The 24,175-nt window shown below is 50.9% G+C and overlaps 2 protein-coding genes across 2 annotated transcripts; one reads left to right on the forward strand and one right to left on the reverse strand.

Annotated features, from left to right (window-relative positions):
* Positions 1–107: 107 nt before the first annotated feature.
* Positions 108–3,850, forward strand: LOC310923794 (class II histocompatibility antigen, B-L beta chain-like; the record flags this gene model as incomplete). The annotated part of the gene is made up of 5 exons (XM_083885730.1): positions 108–244; positions 692–961; positions 1,389–1,673; positions 2,258–2,310; positions 3,830–3,850. Exons 1-5 carry the CDS (start codon positions 160–162, stop codon positions 3,848–3,850), a joined length of 714 nt encoding a protein of 237 aa, XP_083741856.1. The 5' UTR covers positions 108–159.
* A 29-nt stretch (positions 3,851–3,879) lies between these two features.
* On the reverse strand, positions 3,880–13,492 carry LOC310923795 (uncharacterized protein). Its single transcript, XM_083885731.1, has 2 exons — positions 13,064–13,492; positions 3,880–5,378 (listed from the first exon to the last, which is right to left on the reverse strand). Exon 2 carries the CDS (start codon positions 5,349–5,351, stop codon positions 4,344–4,346), a length of 1,008 nt encoding a protein of 335 aa, XP_083741857.1. The 5' UTR covers positions 5,352–5,378; positions 13,064–13,492; the 3' UTR covers positions 3,880–4,343.
* Positions 13,493–24,175: the final 10,683 nt, after the last annotated feature.

Genomic DNA, 24,175 nt, shown 5'->3' on the forward strand with positions numbered 1-24,175 from the left:
CGAGCCTCCAACGGGCCCAAACACCGCCCAAAAAACCCCTCCCAGGGCGGGGCTGCGGCGGCCCGGGAGCCGCTCGGGTTTTGCTGCTGCTGCTGCTGCGGCCGCGCTGTGCCCGGGCTGGGGCTGCTTTGGGGCTGGCGGCCCCTCCCGGCGCTGGCCATGGGGCGAGGGGCGGCAGCCGGGGCCGTACTGGGGGCACTGGTGGTGCTGGGAGCGGCCCCGGCTGCGGGCGCGGAGCTCTCGGGTGAGCGGGGGGCGGTGGGGCAGGGGGGGAGAAGGGGGAAAAGGGGGGAGGCCGGAATGGAAGCGGGGGAGGAGGAGGAGGGGAGCCCCGAAAGGAAGAGCGGCGGGGGCTGAGGGTCGGGGGAAGGTGAGGGAGGGGTGGGAAAGTGGGGAAAGGGGGGAAAGGGGAGGGTGAGACCTCAAAACGGAGCGGGGGAGGCGATGGGAATTAGAGAATTATTTTCAAAAGGTTGGGAAGTGTGGAAAAGGGGCGAATGGGACCACAAAAGTGAATTTGGGTGCGGCTGGAGGTGGGAGGGGAGCGGATGTGTAAAGGGGAAATGGGGGGAAGGGTAAAAGAAGGAAGCGGCCGTGGGGCACAGGGGGTGGCGGGGTGGGGATCCGGGGTGGCCCCGGAGCTCTGGGGGTGCCGGGGGGGCACCCCCTGACCTGTGTCCTGCACACCCAGGGGTGTTCCAGCAGATGTATAAGTACGAGTGTCACTTCATTAACGGCACGGAGAAGGTGAGGTACGTGGCGAGGAGCATCTACAACCGGGAGCAGGACGTGGTGTTCGACAGCGACGTGGGGCACTTTGTGGGGCTCACTCCGGATGGAGAGAAACAGGCCCGGCACAGGAACAGCGACCCGGAAAAAATTGAGTATTTTCGGAGTGAAGTGGACAGGTACTGCCGGCACAACTACAAGACTGATGCCCCGTTCACTGTGGAGCGCAGGGGTGAGCGTGGGGCAGAGCGTGTCCCCTCGGGCCCTGCCCTGGCAGTGACCCTGGAGCCCCTCAAACCCTCCCTGGGAATCACCCCAGAGCCCTCAGCCCTCCTTGGGCCCATCCCCGGGGCCTCCTGTCCCTCACCGGGACCCCCGAGATTATCCCAGTCCATCTCAGTCCGTCCAAGTCCATGCCCAGACTCCTCCAGTCCATTCCCAATCCATCCTACCTTATCCCAGTCCCTCCTAGTCCATTCCCAGTCCATTCCCAGTCCGTTCCCAGTCACTCCCAGTCAATTCCCAGTCAATCTGAGTCTTTCCCAGTCCATCCCAGTTCCTCCCAGTCCATTCCCAGCTCCTCCCAAGCCCACACCGCCCCTCCCCTCTCTCTCCCAGTGGCCCCCAGCTGATCCCAGTGTGTCCCCGCTCTCTCCCAGTGCCCCCCAGCGTTTCCATCTCGCTGCTGCCCTCCAGCTCGCAGGCCGGCAGTGCCAGAGGCCTGCTGTGCTCCGTGATGGATTTCTACCCCGCCCACATCCAGGTGAGGTGGTTCGAGGGTCAGCAGGAGCTGTCGGGCCAGGTGGTGGCCACCGACGTGGTCCCCAACGGGGACTGGAGCCACCAGCTGCTGGTGCTGCTGGAAAGGCCGCCCCGGCGCGGGCTGAGCTACACGTGCCAGGTGGAGCACGTCAGCCTGGAGCAGCCCCTGAGGCGCCACTGGGGTACGGGGGAGCCACTGGCCGGGCTGGCAGAGGCACTGGCGTGTGCTGGGAGCGAGTGGGAGGGAACTGGAGAGATCCTGGTTGAACCTGGGAGAGGGGCCGGGGGCTGTGGAAGGGCTGAGCAGGAGTCGGGAGGATGCTGGGGAGGGGGGTGTGGGGTCCCGGGGGTGCTGGTGGGCGCCGGGAGGGAGTTTGAGGGCGGCGGGTGGAAGTGGGAGGGATTGGAGTGAGGCTGGAGGGGCTGGGAGGAGCTGGGGGAGGGGCAAGCGGGGCTGGGGCTGAGGTGGGTTGTGCTGGGAAGAGACTGGGAGGGGTGTGGGGGAGCGGTGGAGGGGCTGGGAAGGGACTGGGAGAGGGTTTTGGGGGGTTTTGGTGGGGCTTTGGTGGGGGGCGAGCGGTTTGGGGCTGTGGGCTGGTGAGAGGGGCCAGGAGAGGCTTTGGTGGGCGGTGGGGAGGGCGGGCAGGGCTCGGGAGGAGGTTTTGAGGGCTCCTGGGTGTGCTGGGGGAGACTGAGAGGGAGGCTGGAGGGGCTCGGGGTGCAGGTGAGAGATTTGTGGGGGTCCTGACCCCTCTGGACCCCCCAGAGATGCCGCCGGACGCCGCCCGCAGCAAGATGCTGATGGGGATCGGGGGCTTGGTGTTGGGCTCGGTGTTCCTGGCGCTGGGGCTGGGCCTCTGCCTGTGCAAGAAGGTGAGGGGGGGTCCCGGGGGTCGTGCCCCCCCGGGGCCCCCCAGCCCGGTGTCACCCCCTTTTCTCTGCCCACAGAGCTCCTGAGCCGCCGGCGGCCGCAGCCCCTCCCCGTGGCCTCGGGCCCGGCCGGGACCCCCCGCTCCGTCCCCAAGATGATTTTGGGGGCCTCGTGTGTCCCCCCTGCCCGTGCCCAGAGCTGTCCCTGTGTCCCCGCCCGGCTGCTCCCAGTGTTCCCAATAAAGCTTTGAAGTTTGCCCTGGTCTCGGGGAGCAGCTGCCCCAGAACCTCCCCCAGGCTCTCCCAGCACAGCCAGAGCCGCTGGGCCTGGGGTCCCCAAAGCCCTCAGCAAGCCCCATGTCCTTCCCAGGAACCCTCAGCTCCCTCAAACCCAGCATCCCCCACAGCCCCTAAAAGTTCCCCCCATGGCACTGGCCATGACCATGTCCCCACATGTCACTGGCCATGTCCCACCCTGTCCTCACCCATGGCTGTCTCCCCACCACATTCCCATCCCTGTCATTGTCCCCCACACCTCCATCTTCTCGGGTTTTTAATCTGGTTGTTTCCCACCCGAGATTCCAAAGCTGGCTGGTGGTTCGTGTGGGCACAAACGGAGTGATTTTCCCTCTTGACCTCTGAAGGATTTAGGATCTGCTGTCTGACTCTGTGTCTCTGTGTTCTGTGCTGAGCTCGGTGCTCGGTGTTCGGCGCGAGAATGAAGTGGAGTCTCAAGGTCTTGGTTTTCTGGTTTCTCGCATTGTTTATTAGTTCTTATCTTACAATTCTCTGTGTCCAGCCAAGATGTTCACAGCAGCCTGGACACGAGGTGACTCCCCCTGTGATGGGAGGTCACTATCTCTTATACAGATCACTACGTACCCATTGTTTACAATTCAATGCCAATGTCTATCACCTATACTAACAGGGTCATGTCTACTCTGATCCAATCCACTGAAACTACTTTGTGCCCACGTCACTGCAGAAGATGGATGCCAAGGGAGAAGAAGAAGAACCCAGGGCACCGCCCTAAAACCACCATCTTGTCCCTTTGCATCTACATTCTAAAAACTCAAAACTACAAAATCTTCTGCACAGTATTAACTACACTACTCTCAGTAACACCTTTGTGACTTGCAATTCTTCTCTGTTAGATGTTTTTCTCATGGACCAAAATCAAAGACTGTGTCTTTCTGGGCTCTGTGCCAGGCAAACCCCCCTGCACAGACCCCAGACCCTCTTTCTTGGGTGCCAGGCCTCTCTACCAAGGTCTGTGACTTCCCAGGGCGCCCAGAGGGATGCCCTGGACTCCAACACATCTGTACCCGTGTCCCCACGAATGGCCACGTCCCCCTTCCATGTCCATGTGTCCGTCCCCATGTCACTCTCCATGTCTATGTCCCACCATGTCTATGTTCCCCCATCATCCCAACCATGTCTTAGTTCAATGTCTCTGTTTTTACCCCAGTTGGATATTTCAAAGGCATGAAGAGAAATGAAAACCAAACCAAGGCCAAAAGAAAAGGATTTTTGTCTTCATGCTGGCTGAGGATCCATGTGCTTGAGTAGGAGGGAAGAATCTTTTTTGGAGGGGTTTCCAGCCCACTGTCTCCAAAATCTCAGTCTTGGCCCCATTTCATCACCATTTGGCTGCAGAAGATGCCCTTGGGCAATAGGAAATCTAAATAGTGGAATCCCTGAGACTGGAAATGACCTTTCAAGACCATCCATCCATCAAGTATTCCTTGATGCCACCAGAAGATGGAATCAAATACAAAAGGTTTTCTGGGGTTGAAAGTCAACAAATCCACTCTCCCCAAGGAATTCCTTAGGTCTGTCTGTGTCCCGATGGATGTTCCTGCCCCCGTGTTCATCCAGGTGCCCACAGGGGGACAGGAACCAGTGGATTCCCCCCCCCAGCCAGGTGTCTTCCCAACACGGATCACCAGGACCACGGATCACCAGGGCTCTGCCCAACGGGGTCACTGGGGATCATCCAACGCCGATCCTCCCATGGGGGATGGAGCTGGAGCAGCGCACGAAGCTCTTCCCGCACTCGGGGCACTCGCGGGGCTTCCCTTATGGTGCCTCTGTTGGTGTTGGGTCAAGTTAGAGCTCTGTGAGAAACCCTTCCCACACTCAGGACACTCGTAGGGCCTCTCCCCGGTGTGGATGCGCCGGTGCACAGTGAGGGTGGAGTTGCGCTTGAAGCCCTTCCCACAGTCGGGGCAGCGGAAGGGCCTCTCCTCTGTGTGAATCCGCTGATGTTTGAGGAGATGGAAGCTGACCCGAAACCTCTTCCCACACTCAGGACACTCGTAGGGCCTCTCCCCGGTGTGGATGCGCTGGTGCCTGATGAGGTCGGAGTTGAGCTTGAAGCCCTTCCCACAGTCGGGGCAGCGGAAGGGCCTCTCCTCTGTGTGAATCCGCTGATGGAGGAGGAGATTGGAGCTGGTCTGAAACCTCTTCCCACACTCAGGACACTCGTAGGGCCTCTCCCCAGTGTGGACACGCTGGTGATTTCTCAGCTGAGAGCTCCATCCAAAGCTCTTCCCACATTCCCCACACTCATAGGGCCGTTCCCCAGTATGGACTACCTGGTGGCACATAAGGATGGTGCAGTCTGTGAACCTCTTCCCACATTTCCCACACTCAAAGGGCTTTTCCCCAGTGTGGATCACCTGGTGTTTCCTCAGGCTGGAGCTGTAACTGAACCTCTTCCCACATTCCCCACACTCAAAGGGCCGTTCCCCAGTGTGGATCCTCTGGTGTCGGATCAGATTAGAGCTCCGGCTGAAACCCTTCCCACATTCCAGGCACTTGTGGGGCTTCTCCCCTCCATGAGGCTTCTCCACCAGCTCTGAGCTCCACCTGGATCTCCGGCCGCCCTCCTGGCACAGGGCGGCTCTTTCCTCCTCGCAGCTCCCTGGGCTGGGTTTGCAGCCCCTCCTCCTGCGGGATCTCTGGGGCTTTTCCTCCTCCTTCTCCATCTGGGCACTCCTTGGCAATGAAAAATCCTGGTTTGGGGAAAAAACAAATGGAAAGCACCTTAGGCTGGGGGTTCCTCCTTCCCCAAGCTATTCTCAAGAAGTCAGTGGGCACCTTGTGTCTGTGAAAACCTCCAAAACACCAAGATTCAGCCCAAAAGTCCTCCAAACACCAAGACACAGATAATAAACTCCCCAAACACCAAGACTCAGCCAAAACTGCTTCTAAAATATAACGATTCAGCCCCTTGCAAAAAACCAAAGCATCAACATTTAGCCAATGGAAGCTGAGAAACATCAAGATTCACCCCCACGAAAATCATGGATCCTCCTCCTCGTCACCTGCTGCATGTGGGGGGGCAACACTCCTGGGGCTGGGGGGAGGCTGCAGATACAGGGAGGGGTGGAACCTTCTGCTGCCTCCTCCTCCTCCTGTGTCCCTACTCCTTCTAACACTCCATTTCCTCCTACTATTCCTCTTTCTCCTGCACAATCCCACCTTCTCCTCCCACGAGCATCCTTTGAACGTTTTGTTCAACCCTGCTTCTCCTTCCCTTCCCCTCCTGCCCCAGGCCCAGCACCCACTGCCGGCTCCCTCTTCCCCCCCAAACCCACAGCATCCCACCGGAGGGGCACGGATGGAGCTGGGGCAGCTCGGGCTGGGGCAGCGCTGGGCTCTCGGCCGCTCCCGCCCGCACTTGCTCCCCACTGCAGCCGCTCCCGCCACGACAGCGCGGGGGGACTGAAGAGAGAAACAACAAGGATGACACCTCACCACCTGAGCCTGGGGCTGGACAACTGGGCTCCAACATGCAAATGGACCAAAACAGCAAAGTTTAGGACCTCGTGACCAGTCGTCCATGAGGAGACCATTTCAAGTCCACCTTGAGTGTAGCCCTGGTCAGGCTCCTGCCCTGCCCAAGGTCTGCCCTAAAGAGCTTTCAATAAATATCTGCTTTATTCTCTAGCTCTGTCCTGTCTCTGTTTCAGGCCAGCCTTCCCAAGGCATCATTCTCCCAGAGGTAATTAAGGACATGGACACCCAGAGGGGCAAGAAGGGAAGTCCAGAAGGGATTTAGACAGCAGGGGATGGATGGTGTTGGTGTGCTGGGAAGGGTGAGGGGGAAGGGGAGGGTGCAGGATTACAGTTAAGGCAAGAGGCAGCAGGAGGAATCTCTGTGGTGAGAAAGAGGATGATGGAAAAGAGCAGGAAGAGAAAAATACTGAGGACTGGGACGTTTTCAAGCAGGGTGTAATGCCCAAACTCTGGGAGCTGATGCAGATGGTTTGTAGCCCCGGTTGGCAGGAGAGGCAAACAAGGAGGTCAGGATCCCAGGGGGTTTCTCTGTGCTGGGGAGTGGCAGGAGCGGGCGCAGAGGGGCGGCACCGGGAGCACGGGCTGGGGGCCTGTGGGGAGCTGCGGGGACGGGCCGGGGCTGTGGGGCAGCCGGGGCTCAGCGCCGGGCGCTGCCTGAGCCCACCACCCCCCGGGCAGGGCCGGCACTGGCCCCCGGCCCCCAGGAGGCTGCGGGACGCCCCGGCCGCTGCCCGGCCCCGTGGAGCTGCCGGCCCTGCCCGCCGGGGGAGCCGCCTTTGGACACTGCGGCACCACAGGCACCGGCTCTGGGATACGGGCTCTGCAGGGCACGGCCAGCACAAGCACCAGCGCCAAGGAAGGAAGGAAGGAAGGAAGGAAGGAAGGAAGAGCTGGGAAATGTGCATTATCCCGGGAAGGATCCAGATCATCTTTGAAGGATCTTGTTTGGGCCCTGCAGAAAGGAATGATTGTGCAGAAAGCTCAGCAGCTGTCAGAGGATGAGCACCCACAGGCACTCAGGGGGGCTGCACGAGGGGCACAAGAAGCCCCTGCAGCACTTGGGCACAAAGGCACAGCAGGTGAAGGCAAGAAGGGAGCAGGAAAAGGCCAAGCTGAAGGCAAAGGCCATGGCAGAGTTTCCACAGCCCCTGAGGGATGAAGCCCAGGGCCCAAGGGGGCCCCAGCACCGACGGGACGGGCTCGGCCACAAGCACCTGGCACAGGCATTGCCCTCCTCGGCAGGGGAGAGCCCACCCAAACAGCCCCTGCCAAGGAAGCAGGGATCCATCTGCAGCCCACAGGGACACTGCAAGCACACACAGCAGCACCCTCAGCAGGAGCAAGTCCAGCCCTGCACGGACATGGATTCCTAGGGCTGCCACAGCTCCCATTACACCAGGGACCCACCACACTGGAGCCCTTGACAACATTCAGCCTGGGGCTGCATCCACACCAGGCCTTTCCTCATACACACAGGGGCCTCTCCACCCACTCTCAATCTCAGACCTAAGGGGGGAAAAGGCCAAAAATGTCTTTGATTATCCAGGGGACAAGTGGGAAAGATGAGGGGCTGTGTTTTATTCAACCACTATTAGCAGATGTGGGGGATGGGTTTGAAATGCAGGAAGTTTTATTTGCTCCTCATTGTGATTGTAATTTACTGGGAAGGCCTTTGACGGCTAAATTGGGAATGCAAATTAATATTGTAAAAGGTGATACAGAGGCCAGTTCTCTTGTACCTCTGTGTCAAATGTCTGGCAAGGCCTGTGCTGAAGTGAACCCACAAGTGTGGGCAGCCCCAGGGAAAGGGGGAAAATCAGATTCCCAGCCTCTCCAAATTACTCTGAAGCAACCAGCACTGTTGGGAAAGATGGGACAGGAAGGACTTATGGATATGATTGTCTGGTAAGAAATACTGCAGATGAAAAACCTGTGAGTGCAATAGAAATGAAAGCCAGCTTTGACATGTAGGCATGGGAGGCAGGAAAACGGTGATTAGCTGGAGATGGGTCGAAGGGCAGAAACAAAAGGAGTCAGGAATGCAGCCTTTCCACTTTGCAAGGGATCAGGGGAAAAGCAGATAAGAAAAGTAGTCTTTAGAGTTTAGAATATAAAATGACATGGTAATATAGTAGTTCTCATAGGCTGCATGCAAAGTTTGTAGGTTTTGGATCTTGCACCGGTTGGTCACTGTGAATTAGAATATTCAACACAAAAAGAGAGAGAATGGATTGTAACAAGGTGCCCTCTCTCTTGCTCTTGCTCTCTTGCTCTTTCCCCCCACGCTCTTGCCCCCTCTCTCTTATCCCTTCCCCCACTCTTACCTCACTTCTACCCCTGAGCTCTCTTCTACCCTCTCTCTCCCCTCTCTCTCTCGGGGCTTCCCTCCAGCCCAGGCTGGTGGCTGAAGGCAAAGCCCTCTTTACCCACCACCCTTGTAATAAAGCCACGTGTTTCTAGAATATCTCAGCTCTGCAGAGTTCCTTGTCCCTGCCGTCCACGGATGTCACTACACAGCACGAGTGGTGTCTAAAAGCAAAACCCTATTGCAAGGGAGGGAAGGAAGGGCTTTGTAATCTCAGGAGTAATGTTACCCAGGACTAAAAAGCAGCTGTGACAATTCTGAGGATTAATAGGGAATTGCAGGACCTGGATTGAGGATTCTCTGCTCCAGCTAAAACATTGGATGACTTTTTAACCCCAGACAGACTCAATGTTATGGTTTGGACGTGGGAAAGGGAACAAAAATTGAGAAATGAAAAAAAACCCCAAAATGATTGATGCCCAAGCCATGGCTCCTCCAGACTCAGAAAAGGAACTGGAATTGTATGTGAGTGTTAAACAGGGCCAGGCCAAAGGAATTCTTGTGCTAAAATGTTTAACCCAGTGGCCAGAGTGGCCCCACTGTCTGCAGAATTGTGCAGCCACAGCTTGAATGGGACCTGAGGCCTGAAAACTGACAGCACAAGGATCTCCTGTTGTCCAAGTCTGGCATCAAGTTCAGGCTTTGAGAACCAAAAGAGCAGGGCTGGGTTATTCCAGCAGGAAACTTGTTCAGTGGCACAGGAGGATTTAGAAGTGAGGACAGGGGAAGGGTTTAACCCAGCCTCCTGTTGGAACAGCCTGCACAGGGGCTGGGGAGAAACCCATGACTGCACTGAGGTGACAGAGCTCCAGAGCCAGGCTGGGAGAGATTGATGAGACATTCCCTGGCCTCAGGGAGAAAAGGTGTTTCTGGATGGGGCTCCAAGGGCAGCAGAAGGGAAAAGAGTTACAAGACACGCTGTTATTCAGGAAAGGGAATCAGACAAAGCACAGGTTACCCCCCACATGGTCAGCTCAACCGGCAGAGCTGTGTGTGCCTGTGAGAGCCTGGGACTGAAATGCCCTGAGCAGGAAGGCTGAAGTATCTCCTGCTGACACCATGTCACCCAACAGGGGGGCCAAAAGCAATTCTGACTTCTGCAGTAATCACTGGATCACTTAGAAAGGTATTTCTGAAACAAATAATTCCAAGAGAAAGGATTGTGGAAGCAATAAATTACAATAGGGGAACTTGAGGCATTGAAGACTGTAGTCAAAATAGATAGTGCTGAGATAATGTAGCTAGGACTTCCCTTTTGCTAACAGAAGCCAGACTGAAGGAACTGATAAGGAACTGATAAATCATGAGAACTGTCAAACTAGGGCTAGCCTTGCTGCCACTGCTTCAGCTTCAGGGCTTTCTGTGCCTGCACTCGCCACAGGGGCTGGGGAACACAACGGGACAATTCCACTCTGGCTCTCAGTCACACTCACACACGGGGCTGGATGGGATCACATTGCTCCAAAATATACCAAGTTCAAATTTTAAAAAAAATCTTATTTCTCTAGTCAGGCTTGGTTTGCCTTTGCCCTGGGAAAGGGATTTTAAATATTATCTTTTAAAGGATGTTACACCACTCAAGAGAGATGAGTTTAACATCTCAGCAGACTGGGAATAGCCCAAAAGACACCCACAAAGACAACGACCATCAACAAAACATCAACGACCATCAGCAAACAGCAACCAACATCTGCCCCAGACACTGCCCTGGAATAGCTGGAGACACCTGGTCTGGAAAAGGCTGATGAGGAAATCCAGGAGTGAGGACCTAATTAACATCAGAGGCAAAGAAATCCGGCTCCAATAGGAAACCAAATACTCAGAACTCAGCGACTTGGAAGCAATGAACATCAAACCAATGGATTTCTATGGGTTCAGACTGTAGAAAGTTTAGGAAAAATCCAGTAAAACTCACGTGTCATGGAATGATTTTCTCTGCACACCCTGGCTACGAGTGGATGAAATGATTTCTGTTGCACATCCTGGCCAAAATCAAGTAATGCCTTGACTCTCTAACACTAAAGATATTGTTGGACAAATTCTGTTTTTCTCACAGTTTCTGTAACAAGATTACACCACCACAATAATTTCTCATAATAATCCTGCTTTTATATTGTCAGTTACGTTTGGACCAGGGGTGAGAATCAATTCTTCTCCTAGGAGGAAAAGTAAATAAAACTACATTACTTTGAAATGTTTTTGTCTATGTTTGTGTGACGCTCTTAGTGACGGCAAAATTTCGGTTTGGGTTTTTCGATGTTCATCTTTAGGCTGCATTTTGCAAAACTAGAAGAGTTTTAAAGGTGACCCTTTAAGGCACAAACAGTGAAAAGAATTAAACAGTTAAATTAACAGCTAAAACAAAAGCAGATTGTGGGGGGGCACATGTGAGTCATTCAGTGGCTGCTCTGGAAGAGAAGCTCCATTCCAGGCAGCCAGGAGAGGAGCTTGAGAAATGCAAATTAACACTGCTGGGGAAAAGTGGGGACAGTGCACCAGGCTCTTCTGGCCTGCGGGAGGAATTGGGCTGATTCCCTCTGCCCCTCAGCCCAAGCTCTGCCTGCTTGCACAGATGGAATTGGCACAGCCAAAGGCAGAGCCCACAGGGAGGAGATCTGACTCTGCAACACAAATTGCTTCAGCTGCAAAGGGAAACAGCCAGTGGAGAATGGTGTGAAAACTTCACTACAACAAGTGGGGGGAATCATCCCTCTCCCCACTCCAACATGTGCTGGCACTGTCTGTGTCACACAGGGAGCATCAGACCACTGGGCTCTTTGTGCTACCACAGGCTCAGAGAAATCACTTGGGAATCCAAGTCTGGGATGATTTAATTAGAGAAAAGAGATCAATTGATGCAGCCCTGGGTTAAAGGAATGCTCTTTCTCCTCTGTTGTGCTACAGCAACTCTCATCTTTGGGCCCTGCACCACACCTTGCTGAGGGCAGCTCATTCACAGCTGAGCAAGGGGATGCAGGTGGCAGCCAGGCCTCCTGAGCCACACACGGCTACAAAAGGACAGGAACTGTTAAAAATGACCCGATAATATTGGCTTTGACATTTGTGCATTAGTCTTTATATGTGGTTATTGATTTCAAGTACAGTGGAATTTATAATCTCTTTTAGCTGCTTGCTAATAAAACTTATTTCTCATTTTAGTATGCAAAGTAAAGCCCATGGAAATAGTAGTGTGATGAGTGTTATGTTGATGTATTCACCTTACAGCTTATAGAAATAATTATGTGATGAATGTATTGTACCACAGGCCTCAGCAAAATATAAAATGTTAAAATACTTCTTGTAACCGAGAGAACTGTGTAAAGCAATTAGGTTGTTTCCCACATCTGCTGACTGACCTCTCCAAGTGATAAGGGTGACACCAACCAGAGCACGGGAGAAGAATTAGAGAAGAATTTGTTACCTGTTCAGTATCTGGGAAGTGTGAAACAACAGGATGAAGCCACAAGAAGAAATAAAATATATTGACCTGATCCACAGGATGTTATTTAGATAAGCCAGAACAGAAAACAAAAAAAAGAGAAAAGTTTCTATAACAACGAAAGCTACCAAGAATATTTGAATAATGCATGAAACTCATGAACATGTATGTGCCTTAGTAAAGTAACAGTACAGAGATAACACTGTCTTAACGCACCCACGGGTCCCTTGGCTGATCGCCAGGAACACCCAGCGCTGGACATGGAACTGGTTTTTCCCTTATTGAACTCTTGAAAAATATTCTAAGACTGAATATTCGTTTTTCTCAGAATTGAGGTCACTGACAATAATCCCAAAACCAAAGAGGACCCAGCAAGGAAAAACAGAGTCAACGAGTGAATCTGCTTGGAGACAGGGCCGGGGACTGGGAGATAAGGGAGGAACGGGAGAATCCATCAGTTTCAGAAAATGTCCCTCATTGACACGGACTGTGCTCAGCCAAGGCCCTGCGAAATTCCTGAACACGGAGAAGAAGAACAAAGACTGAGCAGAGCCGTGAATATCGGATGTTACACAAAAGGGGGGCGCATATTAACGAGGACATGCAGGAGGCGGATCGGGAAGTCGGAACTTTCCAAGGACCTTCGCCACGGGGCAAAGGGACAGGGAGATGCAGGAGGGAAAATCAGGAGAAAAAGGAGGCCGCGTCCTACAACAATTGGAGAGACCCCCCGGCAAAGGCCGCATGGCCTCTCCCTTTGTTCAGGAATAAAGTCACTTTTACAGGACTCCTCGGGCTCCTGTGGGGACACAAACCTCTGGCCACCTCTGGGAATTTTCCCGCACAGCCCCCCCCGGGGACAGGGCGGCCACCTCCGTCCTCCCCACAGGAACCGGGACGAGCCGGCGCTGCTCCGGCAGCGGCTCCTGCCGAGGCAGCGGCGGGAAGGAGAGCGCGGGCAGCCGCTCCCGCAGCGCCCTCAGGCCACGGGCAACACGGCGCCGACACGGCACAAGGAACCCGCCGGAGCCCCCTGCCGCCCCCTCCGCCCGCAGCCAGCCCCGAGCCCCGGCAGAACCGAGCGCGGCTCCCACCTGCGCTGGGGCCGCCTCCGAGCTCCGCCAGTGCCGCCTCACCGGGCTCCGGCCGCTGCCGCCGCTCCCGGGGCCGGTCCCGGTTTCCAGAGTCGCTCCGCGCTCCGGGGGCCGATCCGAGCATGGCGGAGTGGGCGGGCCGGGATCGTCCCTCAGCCCAGCTCTGACCAATCAGCGCGCGAGAAGGAGACGCGGCGGGAGACGTCGGCCAATGGGGGAGAGGGGCGGGCTTGGCGCGCGGCACGGAACTGCCGCGATCCCGTCCTGTGATTATTCCATTGTTTCCCTAATTTGAAAAGTCGGATGTGAAACTGGGCTGGGATGGCCCTCCGGGCACAGCGCCGGGTGAAGCCGCCGAAGTTCGGCTTTTCCTGCCAGGCCCCGCCTCTCCTGTTCCCAACAGGGACACAAAGGGCGGTGGCAGCGCTCAGTGTCCCTGGGCTCCAGCCCGCCCGGACAGGGGCTGCAGGGGACGGTCCTGCGCCTCCTCGGGGCTGCCGGTTCTTCCCCTCGGAGGCCGAGCCCGATCCGCAGCCGCCCCGGGCCGGCACTCGGCAGGTCCCAGGCGCTGTCACCGCCTGTCCCGGCCCGGAGCTCGTCTGCAGCAGCTGCAGAGCCGGAGGGGGCCGGGGCTGCGGGCGCCCCGCCGGGCTCGGAGCTCCCGGAGGCTGCGCTTGTGTCCGCAGGTGCTGCCGCAGCGTCCCCGGGCAGCAGGGACAGGGCAGGACGGAGCTGGCACCGCCTTCCTGAGCCTGGAGAACCGCAGGGCCGGAACCAGCCGCGGTCTCTGGCACGGGCCATTAAACCTTCCATCGCCGTCGTTGTAAAACTGTTCCTGGGTCGGAGCTCTGAACGTCCTTTTCAGCCGTGTTCATGTCTCAGGAAACCCGTGTTCTTTATTCCAAGCAAAGAGAGCCCAGCTGTGATCTGGAAGAGAGGGAATCCTGCTCCGTTCAAAAGGCTGTGATTCAGCCCCCGGGTCCCCAGCCTGTTTCAGCAGCCAGGGTTACACACTTGCCTCGGGCACAAGAAGCCACTTGTCCTAAGCAGGAAGGGGCCACTGGTGAGTGTGCAGAGAGTGAAGATGCGGAGGAAGGACCCCGCTGCAGTGCCAGGACAGTGAATGAAATCCTGGACGCCCCCCGGGCGGGGCTGTGCGGGAAAATTCCCAGAGGTGGCCAGAGGTTTGTGTCCCCACAGGAGCCCGAGGAGTCCTGTAAAAGTGACTTTATTCCTGAACAAAGGGAGAGGCCGTGCGGCCTTTGCCGGGGGGTCTCTCCAATTGTTGTAGGACGCGGCCTCCTTTTTCTCCTGATTTTCCCTTCTGCATCTCCCTGTCCCTTTGCCCCGTGGCGAAGGTCCTTGGAAAGTTCCGACTTCCCGATCCGCCTCCTGCATGTCCTCGTTAATATGCGCCCCCCTTTTGTAGAACATCCGATATTCACGGCTCTGCTCAGTCTTTGTTCTTCTTCTCCGTGTTCAGGAATTTCGCAGGGCCTTGGCTGAGCACAGTCCGTGACAATGAGGAACATTTTCTGAAACTGATGGATTCTCCCGTTGCTCCCTTATCTCCCAGTCCCCGGCCCTGTCTCCAAGCAGATTCACTCGTTGACTCTGTTTTTTCTTGCTGGGTCCTCTTTGGTTTTGGGATTATTGTCAGTGACCTCAATTCTGAGGAAAACGAATATTCAGTCTTAGAATATTTTTCAAAAGTTCAACAAGGGACAAACCAGTTCCATGTCCAGCGCTGGGTGTTCCTGGCGATCAGCCAAGGGACCCGTGGGTGCGTTAAGACAGTGTTATCTCTGTACTGTTACTTTACTAAGGCACATACATGTTCATGAGTTTCATGCATTATTCAAATATTCTTGGTAGCTTTCATTGTTATAGAAACTTTGCTTTATTTTGGGTTTCTGTTCTGGCTTATCTAAATAACATCCTGTGGATCAGGTCAATATATTTTATTTCTTCTTGTGGCTTCATCCTGTTGTTTCACACTTCCCAGATACTGAACAGGTAACAAATTCTTCTCGAATTCTTCTCCCGTGCTCTGGTTGGTGTCACCCTTATCACTTGGAGAGGTCAGTCAGCAGATGTGGGAAACAACCTAATTGCTTTACACAGTTCTCTCGGTTACAAGAAGTATTTTAACATTTTATATTTTGCTAAGGCCTGTGGTACAATACATTCATCACATAATTATTTCTATAAGCTGTAAGGTGAATACATCAACATAACACTCATCACACTACTATTTCCATGGGCTTTACTGTGCATACTTAAAATGAGAAATAAGTTTTATTAGCAAGCAGCTAAAAGATGATTATAAATTCCACTGTACTTGAAATCAATAACCACATATAAAGACTAATGCACAAATGTGAAAGCCAATATTATCGGGTCATTTTTAACAGTTCCTGTCCTTTTGTAGCCGTGTGTGGCTCAGGAGGCCTGGCTGCCACCTGCATCCCCTTGCTCAGCTGTGAATGAGCTGCCCTCAGCAAGGTGTGGTGCAGGGCCCAAAGATGAGAGTTGCTGTAGCACAACAGAGGAGAAAGAGCATTCCTTTAACCCCTGCTGTGCCAGGGAACCACCAAACCGTGTCCCATTCCCATCCTTTCCACGTTTGGACCGGAACATGAGCTGCTTTCTTATTTCCTTTGTTTTCTGTTTCACCACTTTTCCTTTGTCATCTCTTTGCCAACAGCATCTTGAGTCATTTAATTTTCCACCCTGTCCTCCTCCTTCTGCTCACAGATAATCTGATCCCAGCCCGTGGTGAAATGTTGTGTTCTTGGTTTGAGTGGATTGGTGGGCCAGACTGAGGAGCTGGATCTGTCTGGTTGGTTATTATTTCGTGGACATCTTGTAATCTAATTGTGCCATTGAAATGATCAATGTGTTCTCTGGCTCCTGATGTGAATTGGTTTGGGTTCCCAGGGGCTGGTTCAGGGTCTTGTAGTGCTGCCCGATCCCGAGAGAAAACACAAACCAACAGAGTGTCAGTTTATGCGGTGCTTTATTTAGGGGCCCCGAGGACCTTGAGGACTAGCGTCTCAAAGTCAGGGTCCCGAGTTGGTTACAAAAGATGCTCATCTTTTATACCTTTGTTACAAGTCTTACTTCATCAGCCTACGTGCAGCCTCCTACGTATTTTACTTTAAACATTCACATTCATCTTACAGGTAACCTTTCTAAAGGCTATAAATTTTGCACGCTTGCTCTAGCTAAAATAAAGGTTAATTCTCTAAGCTTAACTCCCACCATAGAAACATTTTATTGGTAACCATGTAATCATATTTCACAAGTAATTTGTGTACCTATATGTACTACATGCTCTACTAAGTCCTTTAAACGTTGTTCCTTACATCAGCAGATTCTCAGGCCTCATTTCTCAGGTTTGGTTCCCATGGGCCTGCACAGGGACCAACTCCTTAGCCTAACTACTGCTAACAGAGGCCTTATGGCAACAACTCCCCCCTTTTGAGCATTCTTCAACCAGTTGCAAGGATGCTCAATTCTCTTCTTCATGCAGCAGTCTCTATATAAGATGGTGGTGGAGTAATTCTTGTCATGACTTCATTTCGGGTCATGGCCTTCATGACTCTTCTCGTATGCATCCTTTCCCTAAAGATCATTCCTAAGAAACAACGATATGCTACAAAAATAATCACAACCAAGATTATAATCATTATTACATATTGAATGACAGAGGATATCCAACCAGAAACCTGGATCCCTAAAGAGCTAAATATTGCTCCAATCCAATTGTGTTCAGCATCTTCTTTGGTTTCCTCTATCTTAGACTCTATATCATCCAATTGACTTATGTCTTTTTCTACTTCCTTTGTAATGTTTGGGATATGGATACAGCAATGATCTGTTCTATCATGTAGGTACCCGCAGACACCATGTTCCTTTAATAACAACATATCCAATGCCATTCGATTCTGTATAGCCATCCTACTAGTTGCTTGTAGCTGCAAATTCAAATCCTTAAACCCCTTTTTAGTGGCTGATGCTAATCTCTCAGTTTGTCCCAAAAGCCGGTAGAGCATTTCCCTATTTCTATAGGTCGATACGGGAGCAAATAATGATTCTAACATCCAACCCAATTTGACCCCTCCTGATGGTTCATGCGGCTCATCTTCTGGATCTATTCCCTCTATGACCTCTCTTTTATTCCTCCTTCTTATGTCCAAATCTGTCAATCTTGATTGTTTCCAGAATGGGCATAATGTGGGCACTCCTAATGTTATTTGGGTTACCAATCCATCTATAGGTATATGTGTGGTCCACATTCCATGTCCCATGACCCATACTAAATTCCCTGGACTCCTTATAGTAGTAGTTTTGCAATTCACCTGCTTTTGTCCTTTTAATTCTCCTTTTATAGAGTGGTTGTATCCTCTACATTCACATCCCCATTTCAGCAAAATCTTCACTGGTACCAGCCCTACCTGCTCTCCTGGTGTATCACACGTAATTACCCTTGTGCAATTCCATGACTCTACTTTCTCTGTCATTTTCCTATGACTTGTTTCTGCTGTCAGGACATGGGCATGTGTCTGGTTCTTTCTACCAGTCCATTGTATACACCATCCAATTTTCCCTAGATAACTATATGTTTCCAGCAAGCTTGGCCCCCAGATTGCTTGCCATGTAGTCCACTCTTCCTTGCCATCCTGACAAACCACTTCATAGTAATATTTTGTAATGGGCATTTTATGTGATTGTACCTCATCATATTCACACCATCCTACATTTTTGAATCGTCCAATCGTGATGAATTTGGAATTGGTTAAGGCTTCACAATCCCCTCTGCTTCCAGGTGATGACCACTGTTTGCAGAGAGTTGTTGTTTTAACTGTCCACTCAGTACGGTTATGCAACTCTTTCCTACATTCCTTTGTCCCATTTCTGGTGATCGGAGGCATTTCAGTGATAGGAATAATTCCCCAGGGTATGGGATCCCCTGCTGCATGGGGTAAAGGTAGACAAGCAGTTATGGATGACACATTCTGGGTTTTTCCAAAGTCTCGTATCAGTCCTACTACCAGATTTTCCTGTTTAGAGTTTCTTGGTAACCCTACCTCATTATCTACCTGCCGAGTCACTCTCACCTCGTCTAGGTACATCATCGTTCTTGCATGTGCCCACCAATCATCCTGTGCTATCCAACACCAGTAAATGCCTTCATCTTTTCCTGGCTGCACATTCCTTACTATCAGGATAATTGATTCTCCTAATCTCCTTTCTATCTGATACTTCCTTCCAGATGTTAAATTTTTCCCAAACCACCATCCATACTCAGAAAAATGCTGACCTTCTTTAACTTCACAAGTAAAAATCACATCCTTCCCTTTGGTCACTTGATATTCTCCATGTTGGGCCTTAATTTCAGAGCCTAAGTGGGCCCTTGCCTCCACCTTTCGCAACCCAAAATTCCCTTTCCCTCCACAAGACACTATGCACAGATATATACCTTCTGTCTCTCCTATCTTTGGATCAGTATAATTCAGCCACCCCTTCCCATAAGTTCCCAGAGTCCACCAACTTATATTCCCCAGCTGTCTTTCCCATTGCTGATGTTTATTCTGTTTCCACCATTTGACTTGGATATCCTGATAACATTCCTTTTCCAATTTGAAGGTACAATTTATTCTCAAAGGAGGTCCGTCCCACATATCCACCTGAGTTGAGACTGGAGTTACATTTACAGCTACAGTTTCTTCACTTATTTTCCCAGTATCCCATGGTAAAACTTTCAATTTGAAACTCCCATAATCAAAACTCTCTCTTATCCAGACTATGCAACGATAAACATCACTGTCAGTTATCGTGACATTGGATAGTTGCAGGGTGGTATTTCCTTTTTGCTCATCTTCATCCCAAACCATAGTTATACCTGTATGAATTTGTTCTGCCCCATGTCTCCTCCACTTTATATTGATTTCTTCGGATCCAGCTTTCTGGTTGTCCGTGAACAGACAGGTCATAGACACATTCATTCCTTCCATCATCACTATTTGGGTTCGAGTTCTGTAATAACTAAAAATTCATTGGTTAAAGGTAATAAACAGATCAGCAAGAACCCAACTATCAGAATCTGTCATTGGGCCGGAACACCATTCGAGTGGGGGTTAACGGTTGAACTTCCCAACGGGTCGGCACCTTCTTGACTCGGGTGTAATGTATCCAGTTGTCGATCCCCTCGACTTTTACTGCGGTGAAGGTGGTCATGATCACCTGTCGTGGGCCTTCCCATGTTTCTTTCAGGGGGTCTGTGTTCCAATTCTTCACATAGACCTGGTCTCCCGGCTGGATGTCATGGACAGGATTTTCCAGCGGCAGGGGTCTGTTCCATTGCAGGGCTCCTTTTAGGGCAGTAAGTACCTTATTCAGAGACAACACATAATTAAAAAGCACATCATTCCCTACTACATGAGGGTCTCCCTTTAATACTGTAGCATGATATGGTCTGCCATACAGTATCTCGTATGGACTTACTCCTATCCTCTCCCGGGGTTTAATCCTAATTCTTAACAAGGCTAATGGTAGGGCCTGAGGCCACTGGATTTTGGCCTCCTGACAGATTTTCTTAATCTGTCCTTTCAGGGTTTGATTCATCCTCTCTACTTGCCCGCCGGATTGAGGCCGCCATGGGGCATGCAAATTCCAGGTAACATCTAACAGTCGGGCGACTGTCTGTACCACTCCTGCCACAAAATGAGGTCCCCTGTCAGAAAAGATCCCTAATGGAACCCCAAATCTTGGATTTCTCTCATTAATGTTTTCACTACTTCTTTGGCCTGATTAGTTCTGCAAGAGAATGCCTCTGGCCATCCCGAAAACGTGCAGACATACACCAGCAGATACTTGTATCCTTGTGATCGGGGCAATTCGGAAAAATTTATCTGCCAATAATCTCCTGGCTCTGCTCTTACCTGTAATTTCCCTAGTTGTATCTGCTTCCTCACTATTGGATTATTTTTAAGGCACACTGGGCACATGGCATTCACTTGTTTAGCCATTGTTAACATCTGGTTAGAGATAATTTCCCTCTTCAGAAATTTTACCAATACCTCTGCTCCCCAGTGGCATTTATTATGCTCAGTTTCTAAAATCACCTTCATCAATTTGGTAGGGACCACTACTTGGCCAGTCCCAGTCACATACCATCCCACTGCATTCTTCTGGGCCTGGACCAGTTGTGCCAATCTCTCATCCTCAGCGGAATAACTGGGTTTTTGTCCCATGTAAGGTTGTACCGGTCCTACCTTCATTGGAATCAGCGCCATTTCAGTCCAGACCTTTCTAGCAGCTTTTCGTGCGATTAAATCAGCCAGCCGATTCCCTCGAAAAATCTTTCCCTCATCTTTCTGGTGTCCTTTCACATGCATCACAGCCACTTCCACTGGCTTATACACAGCTTCCAGTAGCAGCAGGATCTCATTCCGATGTCGAATGGATGTCCCCTGTGAACTTAACAGTCCTCTCTCTTTCCATAAAGCCCCATGTACGTGCAGAACTCCAAATGCATATTTTGAATCTGTCCATATATTTACCTTTTTCCCACTGCTCAGGACCAGGGCTCTGGTTAATGCTATAATTTCAGCCTTCTGTGCAGATGTTCCTGGGGTGAGGGCCTTAGCTTCCACCACCTGCGTGAGGGTCACCACCGCATACCCGGCATACCTGGTTCCATTCTCTACGAAGCTGGATCCATCGGTGTACAGTTCCCAGTCTGGCACCTCCAGGGGCACATCTCTCAGGTCCGGTCAGCTAGCGTACACCTGTTCGATGGTTTCCATACAGTCATGTGTTAATTCGCCCTCATTCTGCTCACTGCGGAGGAACTCTGCTGGATTGATGCAATTAGTCACTTTGAGCTCAACATCATCCTGTTCTCTGAGCAATGCATGGTATTGTAACAATCTGCTAGAGGACATCCAATGCCCCCCTTTTTGTTCCAAAACTGCCAGTGCCATATGGGGCACAAACACCTCCATCTTTCTCCCCAGAGTCAATTTTCGGGCCTCCTGGATCAGTATCACTGTGGCTGACACTGCCCGCAAGCATGCCGGCCATCCTGCGCTCACAGTGTCCAGTTGTTTAGAGAAATACCCAACAGGCCTCTTCTACGATCCGAGGGTTTGGGTTAGTACGCCCAGGGCTAGTCGCTGCCTCTCATTGACGTATAGCTGAAAGTCTTTATTTAAATCTGGTAGGCCGAGTGCAGGTGCCTCTTTCAAGGCCTGTTTCAGATCTAGGAAGGCCTTCTCCTGTGGTTTGTTCCACTGCAGTTGAGACTCCTTTAAAGCTTCATAAAGGGGTTTAGCCATTAGCCCAAAGTTTGGTATCCAGAGTCTACACCAACCCACCATTCCTAAAAAGGATCTTAGTTCTTGGTGGTTTCGGGGTGTGGGTATTGCACAGATAGCTTCAACTCTATTGATTCCCAATTTCCTTACCCCCTTTGAGATTTCACAGCCTAGGTATATCACACTCTCTTGGAGTATTTGGGCCTTTTCCTTTGAAACCCAATATTCTCCTTGTCCCAGCATATTCAACAGTTCTATAGTTAGGGTAAACAGACCTCCCGTTGTTCTGTAGCCAGAAAGATGTCGTCCACATACTGGAGGAGAACGTAAGAGAAGGGTGATTCTCTTACCTGAGTCGTCTTCCATTCCTCCAGTTCTTTGGCTAATTGATTTCCAAAAATTGTAGGAGAATTCTTAAATCCTTGGGGAAGTCGTGTCCAAGTGAGCTGCCTTTTTCGTCCGGTATCCGGATTTTCCCATTCGAAGGCAAAATATTTCCTACTTTCTAATGCCAGTGGGATGCAGAAGAAGGCATCTTTTAAATCAATAACTGTAAACCATTGGAATTTCTCTGACACAGATGTTAACAAAGTATACGGGTTGGCCACCACCGGGTGAATGTCTTTGACAATGTTATTTATTGCCCTTAGATCCTGCACTAGTCTATACTTACCATTTGTATATTTCTTTCACTGATGCTAGCAATGTATAAGGATTAGCAACTACTAAATGAATGTCTTTTTAGTTATCTCATTTATGCCCTTTAAATCTTTCCTGGTTTAGACTCGGGTATCCTCATTACAAGTTCACCATTCTCAAAAATAATCACTGCCTCTAGAGCTGCCAGAAAATCACATCCTAAAAGCAGAGCTGAACACCCAGGCATATATAAAAATTTATGTGTTAAAGATTTATTTCCAAAGCTCAGATCTAGGGGCTGCAGGAATGGCCAGATCTCCTCCTTCCTTGTGGCTCCAATAATTACAGTCGATTTTTTTTTTTTTTTTTCCAAATCTACCCTTCTACATAATTTAATATGAAATATTTACAAGAAAAGTGATATCTTTCCCTTCTAAGCACAGAGTGACCATCTGTTCCTTTGATCCTGGCTTCCCCTCACAGATCCATGACTCTGGCTATGCTATCCAACTGAGGCTGAACATACTGACTAAACCAGTTTGGGCACTCTCGCTTTCAATGTCCTTCTAATTTATTTATTCTTAATACTCCACAGCCTCTGCCAAAACCACTTCTATTACTGTCCCGACCGGTTCTGCCACCACGTCCTCGCCACCTCTAAAAGCTTGTCCAAACTTCTTAACTTTCCGCTTTCCAGTTCCTGTAACTTTTCCTAATGTCCTCCTGTGACTGGTCTAGAAAAATAAAGGCGAGCTGAATCCCCGCTCGCTCACCATCCACCTGAAGACCAGTATACCTCCTGGCCGCATCCGAGCCATCCCCTCCACCACCACTGCTCTCCGCCCTGTCCCTTCTGCATCTCCCTTCCCTTCATCCCCGCCCCACAGTCAAATCCCGATCGCTGCCAGGGATAGAAGCAATGGGCAACTCCGGCAGAGGAGGACTGGGATAGGGGACAGGAGCCGATGACATAGGCGTACGTGGGAGAGGAGGGTCGGTAGAGGGATAAATCTTTGAGCAAGTGTCAGCAGAGAAGGGGGATAGCCAGGAGAAGCATTTTGGATAGGCGCAACCAGGGGAGAGGAAACAGAATCAGGTGGGGTGAGAGTAAGTGGAGTAAAACTTAATGCTGAGGGAACGTTGGTAGGGGCAGTGGGTCTTACAAATAAATCAGCTTCCAAATCATCTCCTCCCTTTTTTTTTTTCAAAACCAGGTGTTCTACACAACACTTATCTTGGACGCAAGCCAAACAATGATTATTTTCTAAGACTAGTGCTTGTATTCCACATTCCACTAACCATGCCGGTTTCTCTTTTAAATAAAAGAAAATATCTAGGTATGGCAATTCATCAAGTTTCGATTCTCGTTTACAATGTGGCATCAGTTGTGATATAAGTTCTGATTGTAAAGACCCATTTTCTGGCCATCTCTGGTTTGTTTTTGAGAGCATAAAACAAATCAAGATAAGGTATTTCATCCCATTTCTCATTATTCTGTAAAAAGCACATCAAAAGGGTTATAACATCAGGGTTAACAGATCCATTCAAAGGCCACTCTGGGCCACCAGTTTCATATAGTGTCCACCGATGATTACAATAATCAATCTTTTTACCTTTTTACTTTTATGTAACTCTTGGTGGAATCCTTCCTTTTTCCACCTTCCCAGTAAACATCCCAAGGGGGAATTCCCTGGGACCTTATCATTAGATTGCACCAAAGCCTTAAAGGTTTTAAACGGCATCATCTCTCTCTTTTTTTTTTTTTTCTTTTTCTTTTTTCTTTCTTTTTTCTCTTTTTCTTTTTTTTTTCTCTTTTTCTTTTTTTTCTCTTTTTCTTTTTTTTTCTTTTTTTTTTTTACACTTTAAGTTGCTCACACACACACACACACCAATACTAATACTAATACCAATACCAATACCAGTACCAATACCAATACCAAACTTGCCACTTCTCGTCGCCACGAGGGGCAAGTGCCGAGCCTGCGAGGCTTTTTGCCTCGTCTGACGGTCGGCGCCTAGGCTTCCCAGACCATAGACATCTTTAGCCCAACCCTGCGGGAATCGCCGTCCCGTCTTATTAGGCAGGCACCCAAACCTTAAAAAAAAATAAAGCACCTTTCGGGCTTACCTTCTCACAGTCGTCCGTCAG

Source organism: Zosterops lateralis (genome assembly GCF_965231275.1).
Source record: "Zosterops lateralis genome assembly, contig: HAP1_HAP1_SCAFFOLD_329, whole genome shotgun sequence".
NCBI classification, from domain to species: domain Eukaryota; kingdom Metazoa; phylum Chordata; class Aves; order Passeriformes; family Zosteropidae; genus Zosterops; species Zosterops lateralis.